General features: G+C 38.4%; 1 protein-coding gene across 5 annotated transcripts in view; it reads right to left on the bottom strand.

Moving 5' to 3' along the window:
• The window catches only part of SNTG1 (syntrophin gamma 1), a 647,197-nt gene that overhangs the window by 8,600 nt on the left and 623,206 nt on the right, over positions 1 to 15,391 (bottom strand). For 4 of the 5 annotated variants that reach the window (XM_056521890.1, XM_056521891.1, XM_056521888.1 and 1 more), the window contains 4 exons: positions 9,589 to 9,705; positions 9,389 to 9,460; positions 6,371 to 6,523; positions 2,122 to 2,214 (listed from right to left, as the gene is read on the bottom strand). In XM_056521890.1, coding sequence (XP_056377865.1) covers positions 2,122 to 2,214; positions 6,371 to 6,523; positions 9,389 to 9,460; positions 9,589 to 9,705 — 435 coding nt within the window. The remainder of the gene's footprint in view (positions 1 to 2,121; positions 2,215 to 6,370; positions 6,524 to 9,388; positions 9,461 to 9,588; positions 9,706 to 15,391) is intronic. The other variant, XM_056521889.1, reaches the window with a different exon arrangement.

Here is a 15,391-nt window from a genome sequence, read left to right as displayed (position 1 = left end):
TCTTATGGTCACAAAAATATGGCACTTTAAATGAAAAATAGGGATTATCAAATAATATTTATGTAAAATAGAGTAAAATAGAAGGAGCTTTGTGACTGGCCAATAAAACACTGTGTTAACCCTTTCAGGAGTCAGCATTTTTTGGTTTTTGCACTTACATTTTTTACTCCTCACCTTCTAAAAATCAGAATGCTTTCAGTTTTCCACCAGCAGACCTATAGGGGGGCTTGTTTTATGCACTACCAATTTTACTTTGTACTGACATTAGTAATTTCACCACATAATCAATGGCAGTGCACTTTTTGGTAAAAATGACACATTATACCCAATTTATGTAGGTTTTATTTTTATTATATTATTATATATATAACTACATGCACCAAAAGTAGTATGTTTAAAATTGCCATCTTCTGACCCCTATAACTTTTTTATATATGGGGATGTGTGAGGGCTCATTTTTTTGCGTCATGGTCTGTAGTTTTCATCTGTACCATTTTTATTATGATGGCATTTTTTGATCGCTTTTGGCACATTTTTTTAGGGTATACAAAATTACCAAAAATATGCAATTTTGGACTTTGCGTGCACTTTAATTAACATTATATTTTATAGTTTGGACATTTATGCACATGGCAATACCACATGTTTATGTTTAGTTTTGTTTACATTTTTTTTAATGGGAAAAGGGGTTGATCCAGACTTTTATTAGGGAGGAGGTTAATTACAATTTTTACATATTTTTTTAGTCTTCATAAGGGACTATTACATGCAATCTTCTGACTGCATACACTGTTCAATGCCATGCCATAGCATAGCATTGATCAGTGTTATCGGTGCTCTGCTGCTCCAGCCTGATGAGCAGGCATGGAGCAGCAGATCACCGATCGGACTGCAAGGAGGCAGGTAGGGAACCTCCCCCGTCCTGCTGCCAGGAACGGTTTACTTTCACTTTAGACCTTTGATCACAACTCAACTTTGATCACAGCGTCTAAGGGGTTAATGCCGGGAAACACCATGATCGGTGATGTCTGGCATTTGACACGGGTCCTGGTGGCTGATAGCTCCGGAACCACCCAGCTATGATGCGCGGTAGGCTTGTGAGCCCGCGACATAGCAGGGGAGTGGGAGCAGTGCATACAGGTATGCCTTGCATCATTAAGAGGTTACATATATATGTATATATACAAAATCATTGTTCAGCATTTTTTTTTAGCTAAAGCTTTTTTGAAAAATTAAAAAACTGTACCATCTTATGTATTTTTCTATCTGCTGGAGGTCAAGAAACCAAATCACCAATTGTAACTTACATGAACATTTGTATAAATCCCTTGTTCTGCTCCATATAGATCAACTACATGTTTAAAACTTGCCATCGCCATCCTTAAATAGGAATAGGGGAAAATTGACAATTTCTCTTATTGTTTTATTATTATTATTATTGTTACTACTACTACTACTAATACTACTACTACTATCATTATCATCATCATTAGGATCATTGCTATATATTCCTTCATATATAACTTTGGGGGGCATTTACAAACTTTTTTGTTATGTATATAATTCCACATGTGTTAATTCATAGTTTTGATGCCTTCAGTGTGAAGCTACAATTTTCATAGTCATGAAAATAAAGAAAACTCTGAATGAGAAGGTGTTTCCAAACTTTTGGTCTGTACTGTATATATATATATATATATATATATATATATATATATATATATATATACATATATATATATATATATATATATATATATATATATATATATATATTTCAAATAACAAGGTGATCTGCCTGTTTTAATGAGTAATTTCAACAAATTTTTGTAATGTGTGTTTTTTATGCCACTTTTTATGATGTTGATTTGTGCCATTTTAAAGGGGTTACGCCAAATTTTGCACCTTTTAAAAAAAAAGATTAATTTTCATATATTCCTGACCACTGCAAAAACTCTTCTCAAAATATGCATACCACAGCCAAACACAGGAATGCGCGTATCTGAAAAGTCGCAAAAAACACACTGCGCCAAAATATTGAGACAATTTTACCCAAGAAAACAAGGGTAAAATGCTTCATAAATACCCACCCCATTATTCCTAATAATACAATTGTATTACCTTTGTTGCAGCATCAAAGCAGATGAATCCCATGCCAAAGTCAATGGTGAGGCCCATTAGATGGCTTTCAATTACACATGCATATGTTTTGCACTAAAAGTGGATAATACACCATTAGTCAATTAAAAATGTTGCACTCACTTCAATAATAGTACAGAAGACCTATTCCTATAATATTCTGAAATAGAGAAATATACCACTGTGACATAATCAATAACTATAAACAGGCCATGGACACCTTTTCTCTGAATTATGTATTGTTATTTCCTGAATACAAAATAAAAAACTTCTTAGTATTTATTAAAAACTTTCTACCATTTAGCTGCTACTTAGGCAAAGATACAATAAGTCTGTGAACTTTCTCGTGTCTCAGTGTTATAGGTGGCAGCAGGGAGAATGAGTTACACACCAGCTTAGACAATAGAAAAGAGAAAGGGACATCTTGAAGGAGAGTTAACAGTAAGCTGCAAAGGCAGTTGATGTAAAAGTAAGCAAAATTTAAAAAGTTTTGTTTAAAAAAAAGTTTTTTTGCATTATGATTTTAAACCATTAATCTCCTATTAAGTAGAATGACCCCCAAAAATAAAATTCCCGATTAGACTAGCATAGAAAAGTATAGAATCTTTACTCAAGAAAGTAGACAACTTCTAGATAAAAAATTATAACAAATAGTAACATAGTGTTTGATTTCCAGATTGAGTAGATGACTTTCAATATTTATACTAATTGATCTTGTAAAATGTCAGCTTATCTTGTAGTACTGTATTAAAATGACATGCCAGATAAGTCGAATAGCATCATATTTTTAAACTAAGAGACTAATAAACCCCCAAATATGCTTATTTGATAGGACTTTGGGTTATATGTCGTTCTTTTAGGGCATTACATTATTTGTAATAGAAAACTTTTAAACCCCAATCAAAAATGTGTTATATTTCAGTTCATTGATGTTTCCAGTATGTCATGAGTCAGGATTAACTTTGAAGGTGTTAGAGCCATGTACAGGACCTGTCACACATACAATGGTGTATCATGCTGATAACTGGAATTTAGTAATGACTGAAGAGACACAGGATGCCCACTCATCTAATGCACAAAGCTGAGTGGCAAATTGCTGTTTTGTGCACAAAAATTGCCCTATTTTTCTTTTCAAGAAATAACAGGCCATAAAAATACAAAGATATGATTGAAGCGACTTCTCTTTCCTTTTTTTTTTTTTTTTGTCAGAGTCAGCGGAATCTCAGCTTGAAAATGTAATTTTGGTATGTTTATTTTTAGTTGCATGGACATGGTTATATTTATTGTATTTGTACTCTTGAACTCTCGTTACGCATTGCTCTCCATAGAAAAAGCAGCATGTGATATAATTATCTAGACTAAAATTTTAAATTTTAGTATCTTGACATACTGTGAGCCTATTTTTTCCATATGCATACCAGCTGTTCCTTTCATTAAACCCTATCCTATAACAGGAAGGCTGACAGTGATAAATACTTATTATTTTTTATGCTACCATCAAAATTAAGCAGGGGCCCTTACAATCTAATTAAACTGCTTGTGGGAGTTCTCCGATAATGCTAAAAATTAAAATTAGAATAATTTCCGTACATATTACTGGACATAACCTGACAAGAATAGTCTTACATTTTGTTTCTGTAACCATTTTTCTTTTGTAGGACTAAAGCTTGCTCCCTATCAACCATTAGGGTCACAATCTTAAACATCTGGGCATCTGGTGTTTATAAAGGCAAATGGTCAGGGTTCCTTAACTCCCTTCTATGTCCATTGAACTACATACTGTTCCCCATTGAACGAATCTGGTGGACATCTGAATTTCAGTAAGTCTGGTATATTGTATACGAAATATATGATGGGACAAAGAAACTGAAAAAAGATTATATGATCTTTATGCAGTTTCTTGGCCCCATTGTTGACAGAGAATTGAACACTGGGCGTTTAAAGGGGTACTCTAGTGGAAATCTATTTTTTTTTTTCATATCAACTGGCTCCAGAAAGTTATACAGATTTGCAAATTTCTTCTATTAAAAAATCTGAATCCTTCCAGTACCTATCAGCTGCTTTATACTACAGAGGAAGTTGTTTAGTTCTTTTCTGTCTGACCACAGAGCTCTCTGCTGACACCTTTGTCTGTGTCAGAAACTGTCCAAAGGGGGAGCAAATTCCCATAGAAAACCTCCCCTGCTCTGGACAGTTCCTGACATGGACAGCGGTATCAACAGAGAACACTGTGGTCAGACTGGAAAGAACTACACAACTTCCTCTGGAGCACAGAGCAGCTGATAAGTACTGGAAGGATTAAGGTTTTTAAATAGAAATAGTTTACAAATCTTTTTAACTTTCTAGTACCAGTTGATTTAAACATAATTTTTTCCCCCACCGGAGTACCCCTTTAAAGGGGTTCTCCGGTGCTTAGACATCTTATCCCCTATCCTTTGGATAGGGGATAAGATGCCTGACGCGGGAGTCCCACCGCTGGGGACCCCCGGGATCTCGCACGCAGCACCCCATTTGTAATCAGTCCCTGGAGCGTGTTCGTTCCGGGTCTGATTACGGACGACCACAAGGCCGGCGGCGAACAATCGGGTTGCCGCGTGCAAGATCCCGGGGGTCCCCAGCGGCGGGACTCCCGCGATCTGGCATCTTATCCCCTATCCTTTGGATAGGGGATAAGATGTCTAAGTACCGGAGAACCCCTTTAAGCACATAAAATAGTATGGGCACCATATTGGGAACCAAGTTTGTCCATCATTAAACCATGACCATTTCATTTGTCAAACTTTGGAGGAATATTTCTATCAGATCACTCATGTCATGTCTAATAGATAGCTATCCCACCTCTAGGACCCATATTTATTTTCAAGATCAAACCCCCCCCCCCCCCACACACACACACACCAGTCCTCTATGGTCTCTATGAGTGTAGAAGGTGATCTTGAAGCCAAAACCAGCTGAGTCGGCTGTTTTACATAACTTCCAGTCTAGTATCATGGCCTCATGTAACCGCCAAGTTGTACATGACTGTAAAACAGCATCCACTGTTGTCTGTAGGGTCATATGTACCTAGATATGGTTATGATGTTCTCCAATTCATATACAGAGAGACTCTTTCTATAACCACTTGCGATAGGATTATGTACTCAAACTAGCTTCTAGGATTCATGGTTAGCATTGTATAGAAATACACTTCTAAAAATTTAAATTGCAACATCAAGAAGGAGGAAGCTGTAAGGTCATGCAAACTGAAGAAGTAGCAGGTGTCACTAAAATCAGTAAATTATCAAGTTCTTAAGCCCCTAGCATATTTGTTGTATGTGTGAGAGGCTTCATTTATATAAAAGCCAGATCGAAAGCAAATTTTTTCAGCAACAAAAAACCTCAGAAATCGGATCAAGTCAGTATAGTACAGTAAGATTCTGCTATGCCTGGTAACATGCCAGTCATTTGCCACTTGTCACCAACTGAGGAGAAGAACAGAATCCTTGAGAGATCTTGGCTTATCACTCCAGAAGATCGCCACACACATAGGCTGAAATGTCAGCAATGATCAACGCTGCCAGTCCCATTGGTTGGGAGACTAATGACGGACTGGAAGGACAGCAAGAGGTGCAAAGAATATCTCCTTGACCAATCGTCACATTAAAAGAATGGCATGTAGTGATCCTTTCTGTACTGCCAGCAAAATTAGACATCGAATTCCAAGACTAGGGTGTTGAACACTTTCTACACAAACCATCAGAAGGCACTTGCATTACACTGGGCTACAAACCAGTTTTTAACAAGGCAAAATCACACTGGTCCTGCTCCCTGAATTATAGTGTCGGGTGACACAATGTATGATAGTCTGACCCCTCTAGTCTTCATTCTAGATGCACTTACAGCTAGGATTGATTTGGTCATAGAAACAGTGATATGGACATTTCTCTGATATGTCCTAGGTGGCGTTTTTCAACATGTCAATGCCAGACCACATCTCGCTTGTGCCACTGTGAGCAGCCTAAATGGCCTAAATATACTACTGTACCCTGCAGTGTTTCCAGACTTGTGTCCTATCAAGTACATCTGGGGCTTCTTGTCTATTAATCCTGTGTTTTCCATAATTCTATCACTTTTCCCTCCTAGTGCAGCAATTTCAATGTTGAGGAGTGTATAATATATTAGAACATTTATGTTTTGCTTATAGAATTGTTTTTGAGGCACTAGTTAATTAATTATAAAAAGAGTTTCTTGCCTGGATCCTTTCAACTTCTAGAAAAGTTGCTGTCTGGAAGGCTTTCTCCCAATGTATAAGTTCATTCTCCAGCTCTGCAGAAAAGTATAGGTCTTCGCCAGATTCTGACTGAACACCAAAGCACTGTTTTCGGCGGTCCAGAAGTTCACTGTCCTGATGAAAACCTGAAGTTATACAATCTGGCATACATCAAGTAATATTTCTTACATTCCATTACTTTACTTGATTTGCAAGCCCTGACCATAAATAATGTACAATCTCAGTATAAAAAGGTAATGCTTGGATATTAATGGTGATTTATTATAATTACTATATAAATACATATTATGAACATCTAGTGAAACTTGAGGAATGAATGGGTTTGACTAATATTAGGGAACTAAAGTAGGTTTGTATCTGTAAGGACTTTTCTGTGGTAAAGAATAATAATATTATATAGGTGACATGGTTTTCATAAGTTAACACTACTTTCTTGTAGTCTTAGCTCATGGGGTTGGCAAAATATTATTGGAAAATGTCAGTATCCTGGTTTCTTCTTCTAAGAAGCATACTTTTTGCTACCTTCTTATGAACCAGCTCTAGTTGTAAGGTATATCTAATATAACAAGATTAGATGCGAGACAAACTTCCATGGTTACAGTCTGTAGAGAGCCACAGAACATATTAGAATTGTATGAATTAATATTATATAGATAAATATGATTACTGTACAAATACATTGAGAAATTAAGTAGGATATCGGCACTGCCTTATGTGACAACATTAAAGGGAGGATGTCAGGATACTGTGTGAGCCACTGCGTGCATGACTCCTCCCTCCCCCACCCCTCCCTGCCTTGACTGATTGATATAGTGTTGGACTCAGTGTTGAAAGCTAACCCCTGTGTGTCTTTCAATTAAGGCAAGGAGGGGTGGGAAATGAAGGAGGTATCCATACTGTGGCTCACACAGCCTCCTTGACACTTGAGCATGATCTAGAGCTGAAAGATTCCCTTTAAAGGTGTTACCCCAGTATTAAAAGTTATCACCTATCCACAAGTTAAGCAATACCTTGCTGGTTTGTGAGGGTAAAACCACCTGAACCCCTACCAATCACAGTGCATAACTATATCCAAAAGTTGCATAGAAAGTGACAGAAGCAGTGACTCCTTCATTCATTTGGTGGACAAGGGGGTCTCACTGTTCGGCTAGTTATCTATCTCCTCTCATGTGGATTTAAAATAACTTTAAATCTTGGTATAATCCCTTCAATGTTATAAGCTTTAAAAAAAGGACATGGGCACTTTCCAGACATGCCTATTTTTATTGCATTTAAAAGGGCAAGGACAGTCTTGAATTCTTTTTTGTTCAGTCAACTGAACACAGAGCTCTATTGTGACAAAGACAATGTGTGTGTTACCTAGAGTGAAATAGGACTCAAACACTATTGATAAAAAAATATTTATTTTAAGTTATATATCTCTGGTGTGTGGTTAAAACCTAGCAGATATAATGGCTTCATAATAATAAATAAAACCTACATAAAACTGCAACATTCGAGAACTTTAGTTGCATGGAGTATGTCAGAGAAGAGGAGTGAAGTTAGATCCTTGCTGTATGTGCAATAGAAAAATAACTTCCATACTGGTGTGATACCTGTAATTAAGTTTCCCTAATGCTGGCTGGGATAGATCTTTTGAACAAACAACTCATTTGAGCTTCACATAAGAAGGCTATCTTTGGGTCGTCTGAATTACCTCCTCATCATCGTTGAAAAACTAAAACGTGTTTCTCCTCTGGGACATAGAGCCTTTATCAGGCATAAAAAGATGACATAAACAAATGTCTGTATACACATATAAATGCCTAAAACTGGAGGATGCCATCCATCAACGCATATCTCTATAAAACACAATCCCACATACTAATATCAAAACTATATACAGTATGTTAACAACCCATCAGAGCCCATAAGATATATAGTTCTAATGTTTGAAGTCAGATAAATAATATGTTACTCAGTACCTAATTCTGACCATGTACATCTAATTTTTATGCCTCTATCACCTATATTTATTATAAAAAAAATTCTGCTTTTCATTAGCTCACAGTGTTAGAAATCCTCTCTGGGGAAGGGGGCATGTCCCTCCCTTGTGGTGCTGGGAGGTGATTGGTGTGTCTGCTTATGCAGCCTTGCCTATTAGTCATCTCTTGCCCATGAGTAACAACATATAAAACGTTTTTGGGTCTGACAGTGCCCATTTAATTATTTTAATGTGGGATAATGTTCTATGGAGATATAATTATATTTTAATGTTGCTGTCTCATGATAGAACCTGCCAATTGTTGGTGGGCATTTATATGTACATAGAGACACTTAACCACCCAACCAGAGTAAGCCTTCTTGTATGGAGTTTAATTGAGCCTTTCTTTAGAAGATCTATTGGGCTAATTTTAATCAGGCGAATCTATCTTCCACTTTGGTTCTGGTGATCCTTTCATCCAGAGGGAATGTGTCATGGATGACTCCACAAAGAGCAGCGGTCGATATACCTAATAACATACTTGTGTTCCAGTTGAATCTATCCTTGCATAACTTAACAAGGAAAAAGTGCACTTGCAGAATTTAATTTTGCTTTTTTGAACTAGGGGCCTGATGAAATGCCATTGTGCGTAAAAATGGCAGCCGTCGTCCTGGTAAGACATTCCTGTGAGCCCTGCTTTGCACATTGGATAATTTTTGTTATTCCAATAATAAATCCATGAAGAAGACAGACATGTTTTGTGTGAGTGCTCTCATTCTTTTTTTCATCTTAAATATTTTTTTGTAACAGACAATATGGAGAGAACCTCTACTTGTGTGTGTATTTATATGGGAAAGGGTCACTGATGAACTTGTGATGTGGTAGGAGTTTATCCAGTGATATTTAACTGTGTTGGTATACCAGTTTTTATAGTGTTAGAAATAGATTGGCTGAATGCATCCTGCAAGGTTAAAGCCCTATTGGGCAAACAAACTGCATAAAAACATTCTCTTTACCTTAAAAATTTTAAACATTATTTCATATACTGTAAACTTTTTTTCTGCCCGCATCCAGTCCCATGTTGTTACCTTAGGTACAAAAAGAAACATAACTGAGTAAGTAACGCAGTCATGTGTATAAAAATAATATATTTAATTCTATGAGTTTTAAAAATAATGCATACTGTATGTAAACATTTTTAAAATGCGGTACTTACTGGTGGTGAATTGAATTTATAAAGTGATGGTCCTCTAAGGGACAGAAACTTTGGTGTGTACATATGTTCTTGAAGATTATCTTGTTCCCGTTCCTCAACCCAGCCCATGTGTATTATCTGTCCGTAATAAAAAATGAAATAGTTGTTTAATTGGAGTTGACTGTAATATATTTAACAGATTAACCCCTTAAGGACTCAGACCATTTTGGCCTTAAGAACTCAGACAATTTTATTTTTACATTTGCGTTTTTTCCTCCTCGCCTTCAAAAAATCATAACTCTTTTATATTTTCATCCACAGACTAGTATATGGGCTTGTTTTTTGTGCAACCAGTTCTCCATTGTAATGCCATCACTCACTTTACCATAAAATGTATTGCGCAACCCAAAAAAAATACAATTTTTTGGGGTAAATTTAAAAGAAAACCACAATTTTGCTAATTTTGGAAGGTTTCGTTTTCACGCCGTACAATTTACAGTAAAAATGACATGTGTTCTTTATTATTTGGGTCAATATAATTAAAGTGATACCCATGATTACATACTTTTCTATTAAAAATCACTAACTTTTTAACCAAATTAGTACATTTAAAATCCCTCTATTTTGAAGACCTATAACTTTTTTACTTTTCTGTATAAGTGGTGGTATGAGGGCTCATTTTTTGCACCGTGATCTGTACTTTTTTTATTGATACCATATTTGCATATATAATTTTTTTTACTAGAAATCGTTCACGTTTTACATTCACGTCGTTCACCGTACGGTATCATTAACATTATATTTTAATAGTTTGGATATTTACGCATGCGGCGAATACCACATATGTTTTATTATTATTTTTTTTATTGGTTTCCACCGGAGTACCCCTTTAAGCACCACTGCACCAGGACGTACATTTACGTCCTATGTCGTTAAGGGGTTAAGCTAGTAATATGATTATATGACATTGCATATGCTTCAATGTTGTATGCATACTTTTTTGTAAGCATGTTTTTCAAGATGTTGGTGAAAACTTCATTGTATAATATTTTCAGTACAACTCATATTATGCTTTTACAAGCATCACTTATCAACACGACCAGTATGTATTCTATCCTCTCTCATTCATTTACTAGAGAAATCTCAAAAATATGGTTGCCCATCAAGAGTATTTGTGCAATACAGACAGGAGGTATGGACAGGCAAACATGTTTTAACGTCATTTACATTCTGTATGGTCCCAGTGAACAGGTCAAGGCTGAATTAAAGAACACAGTTATCTAAAGCCCAGGGCTCAAGTCCTGGAGGAATGCATGGGAACTGAGTTCTTGCACTTTTTCTACAGCAGGGACACATTCCCATTAGCAGGAGTACTGTAGGATGAGTCCTTGTGGAAGTCTTGGGTGAGTTCCCAGCCTTCCCCCCCCCCCCCCCCCCACAACATGACCGCTGCTAAAGCCTCTTGTGCGTAGCTTAATCATCAAAAATAGTAAGGTTGTATTTAGTTGCATTTCAGTCAGTATTTTGCATCAGTCTTTGCAAGAATAAGATGTAATCTCTGTTGTTTAGCCAGTACGTACCTCAATCCTATTTAGTTTATATGTACTCATGCCCTACAGTGGAGACACCAGCCAACATCCCTCACACGAAAGACATTTTTAAACTATACAGAAAATGGTTCAAGTCATCTAATAGGCAGGCAAAAACAGTGCTTGAATGAAGCTTAGTGGAGGCTACAGGACAAACATTTCACTGGGTCCCCCATTATATACAAGTATAAGCAAAATGATTTCACCTCATTGTAAATTAAGTTTATTTGCAGCTGTTTGCAAAAGACCAATTGTTACGACGAGCGCTCCGGGTCCCCGCTCCTCCCCGGAGCGCTCGCAACATCCTCGCATTTGCAGCGCCTCGGTCAGACCTGCTGACCGGGTGCGCTGCAATACCTCTCTCAGCCGGGATGCGATTCGCGATGCGGGAGGCGCCCGCTCGCGATGCGCATCCCGGCTCCCGTACCTGACTCGCTCTCCATCGGTCTTGTCCCGGCGCGCGCGGCCCCGCTCCTTAGGGCGCGCGCGCGCCGGGTCTCTGCAATTTAAAGGGCCACTGTGCCACTGATTGGCGCAGCTGGCTTAATTAGTGTGTTCACCTGTGCACTCCCTATTTATACCTCACTTCCCCTGCACTCCCTCGCCGGATCTCGTTGCCATTGTGCCAGTGAAAGCGTTTCCTTGTGTGTTCCTAGCCTGTGTTCCAGACCTCCTGCCGTTGCCCCTGACTACGATCCTTGCTGCCTGCCCTGACCTTCTGCTACGTCCGACCTTGCTCTTGTCTACTCCCTTGTACCGCGCCTATCTTCAGCAGTCAGAGAGGTTGAGCCGTTGCTGGTGGTTACGACCTGGTTGCTACCGCCGCTGCAAGACCATCCCGCTTTGCGGCGGGCTCTGGTGAATACCAGTAGCAACTTAGAACCGGTCCACCAACACGGTCCACGCCAATCCCTCTCTGGCACAGAGGATCCACCTCCAGCCAGCCGAATCGTGACACCAATCAAACAAGAACAAGTGAAATCGTTAATGCAACTTATAAAACAAGAGGTTTTTGTTTACCAAATCCAAAGTAAAATACACATTTTGATGATTACTGCAGTCTTAAAATGATTCAACCTCTCTAGCACTTATTAAGTACTTAGTATAGCACCATGTGGTTGTTATGATCTGCTGAAAATTCAATGTTAAGCCAAACACCAGATTCTGGTAGTATTCCTCAGGAATCCTAATGGGCAATTGCCTCCAGAATACTAATATTCTTTTGTTTGTGTACTGCAACTGCCTTTTCTATATCCCGCCATGTTTAATTTCAAACAAAGCCTTTATGGGACCTGATGTATGCAGTTTCCTGTTGGCAGGCTCAATGATGCCCAAGCATCATCTTTCTCACAGAAGGCATGATATTTTCTCCTGAGATTTCCTGATTTTTGATTGAATCTATCTTGACCTCCACACATTGCAAGTTTCCATTGTCAGAGTAAGCAAGGTAGTTTCAGAACATTACCAAGGTACTGCCATGCCACACTGTAGGCACTGTGTCCTTTTCAGTGAATGCTCCATTCTCCTTGCTCCGGAAATACCACTGATCTTGTGCTTTTGGGTCAGTTGAAGTGTAGATATTGGAACTTGGGGAAAAATAATTTTAGTGTTTGGTATAAGCCTTAGGTTATGTTCACATGCCAGAATTTCTTCATGGATTTCTGCATGAAAATTCTGCATTAATTTATTGCCAATACACTTACGCTGTTCACTTCCCACAGCAGAATTTCCGTTGCAGGAATTTCATTCAGGTGAATGGGCAATCTCTGCAGAATGTTCATGCAAAATGTTGTGCATAAATTCTGCCATGTGAACATAGCCTTACTGTGCAAATCATTTTGGTTACACAACTTGAATGAGACTTGCTTGGGGCATGTGTCACCATGTGACCCTTGCATTAACCCATTGAGTGACTGCAAAAAAAAAAAACAGTTTGTGACAGCAAACATAGAGGTTAATGCTAGGGATACATGGTGACACATGTCACAAGCAAATCTCATCCAAGTTGTGTAACCAAAATATTTAGCAAAACTTGTATGTGACTTACAGTTGCAACTTGACTGTAAGAAAAAAGCCAAATTGCAGAGAAGTCACAAGCAAGTTGCATTCTCGTGCAATTTCCATGCAGTGCTGCACTTAATGTAAATGGTGTCCCATGCCATCAATGGTGGGGAATTTGTATGTGACTTGTGACCATAAATTCTTCAAAGACACATTTTTGGTGGCTGTCACATCACAATCGTGCTATGGTGCATGTAACAGCCAACGCCATTCACTAATATTATGTGCAGTATTACATGATCTTTGTGTCATGTGACCAATGTTGCCAAGTAGCCCTAGCTTTCAACCACTTGCCTTCTCCGGAATTTGGTTGTAGCTTGCAATAGTTTCCTCTTTTTGCATGTCCAGATATTGTAGCCATTGCTCCTTTAATTTTGAACTTACAAACTATGCTTCTATCTGTATCTCTAAAGACATTCAGCCATTTTCTTTGATTCTTTTCCTTGTTTCTGCAAAACAATGACCTCTTCTCTAAACGTTTTGGACAACTCTCTTAACTTGTCATGTTAAAGGGAATGCCCTCTATGAGATGGTAAGAATGGAACAAAAAATGAGTCCTGGATGAATGCTGCTGTATGATTCTCACAAATCGATTCTTAAGTCACCACAGTTGCAATAAGCATAGGCTTATTCAATATGTATAAAAATGGACACCGCATTTCGGTGCTCACTTGCACCTTCCTCAGGTCCAAAAACACTTAATGGGGTTATCCACCATTGGGTGATTTTAGTACTTACCTGCGAGAACTGGGCATTTCCTGTTGCATTTTGTTCTCTAAACTACACATCCCACAGTTCCATGCTTGAAAGTTTTAGGTTACTTTCCTTCCTCCCACGCATCAGCCACCACACCCATTGAAACACATTTTTTTTTCTAACCAGGGGGCCTACAGCTGTTGCAAAGTTGAAGCAGGATACACTACCTCTGATCACCTGTCTAGTGATGTCAGGTCTCCACGCACTGCAACCTGGGAAATCCCGAGACATGAGTAATTTTGTATGCTGTTAAAAATAAATATTGGGGCGATAATCACAGAAGAATTGTGAGAAAACCGTCACACGCAGGTACAGACACTAAATCATTAACTACACTAATTTTCAGCCCCTGTAGCATAGTCAAATAAGACCCTGGAATACCCCTTTAATTTCTGGTGTCCTGCTCTCAGCAGAACATGTGCGGATTGGGTCCTTGAGGAGCATATTGTGTACTTATTGAACCTATGCTCTACATAGAGTTGTGCCTCTTCTATAACACAACTCAATAAGGTTAGTTCAGCACATTAGGTGTGGTGACGGGTTCATTGTTCCCCTATGTCAGTGTTTCTCAATTCCAGTCCTCAGGGCCCCCTAACAGGTCATGTTTTCAGGATTTCCTTAGTCTTTCACTGGTGATATAATTGTGGTGATGCCTGATTCACTGACCATAATTATGTCACCTGTGAAAGACTTGAAAACAAATCCTGGGAAATCCTGAAAACAAGGCCTGTTAGGGGGTCCTGAGGACTGGAATTGAGAAACACTGCCCTATGTAATACACTAGGGAGTGCCCCTGTGTTTTTTTTCCTTTCTTTCCTTCCTTTCACACTACAGGGGCTTTGGGATGCCTATTGACACTTTGCACAAGAGAATAGAGACATTTTTTCTATGGTATGAAAGCACAGACAGATATATGAAATGTACCATGTGTCTCCTTGCCCTAACAGCTATCTATCTTGCCCTCACCAGCTTTAATAACATGCAATTAAATGTCTCAATCAACACAGCCCTGACCAGTCCAAGTATATGAGGTGTTTTTTCTTACACACCAGCAGGTGGGCTTCAGACATCCAAACAGAAGAAGGATCTTCCAGCAGTTATTAACATTTTTGAGCCTTATTGTAGATCCAGTAAAATAGGTTACATCTCTAGCCTGAAGAACACCAACATCTTTTTGACATGAAGCAGTCTTTGTTCACAACATAATACAGGTATGTAAGAAAGTTATAGACCTTCCTGCATACATCTCATACATAATGCTTTTATGGGTCACATGAATGGAATGGGCTCACACAAAAAAAAAAAAAAAAACTGATGTGGAAGTTTTGTATTGCTGTAATCAGGGGTCAAGTCCTGTGAAAGTGTGGGAACTCACCCACTACCTCCACTCAATGGCTGGTCCTGCAGGACTCCTGCTA

Source organism: Hyla sarda, chromosome 5, assembly GCF_029499605.1.
Source record: "Hyla sarda isolate aHylSar1 chromosome 5, aHylSar1.hap1, whole genome shotgun sequence".
NCBI classification, from domain to species: domain Eukaryota; kingdom Metazoa; phylum Chordata; class Amphibia; order Anura; family Hylidae; genus Hyla; species Hyla sarda.
Note: the sequence above shows the minus strand (reverse complement) of the source record. Positions and strands in the feature narration are given on the sequence as shown.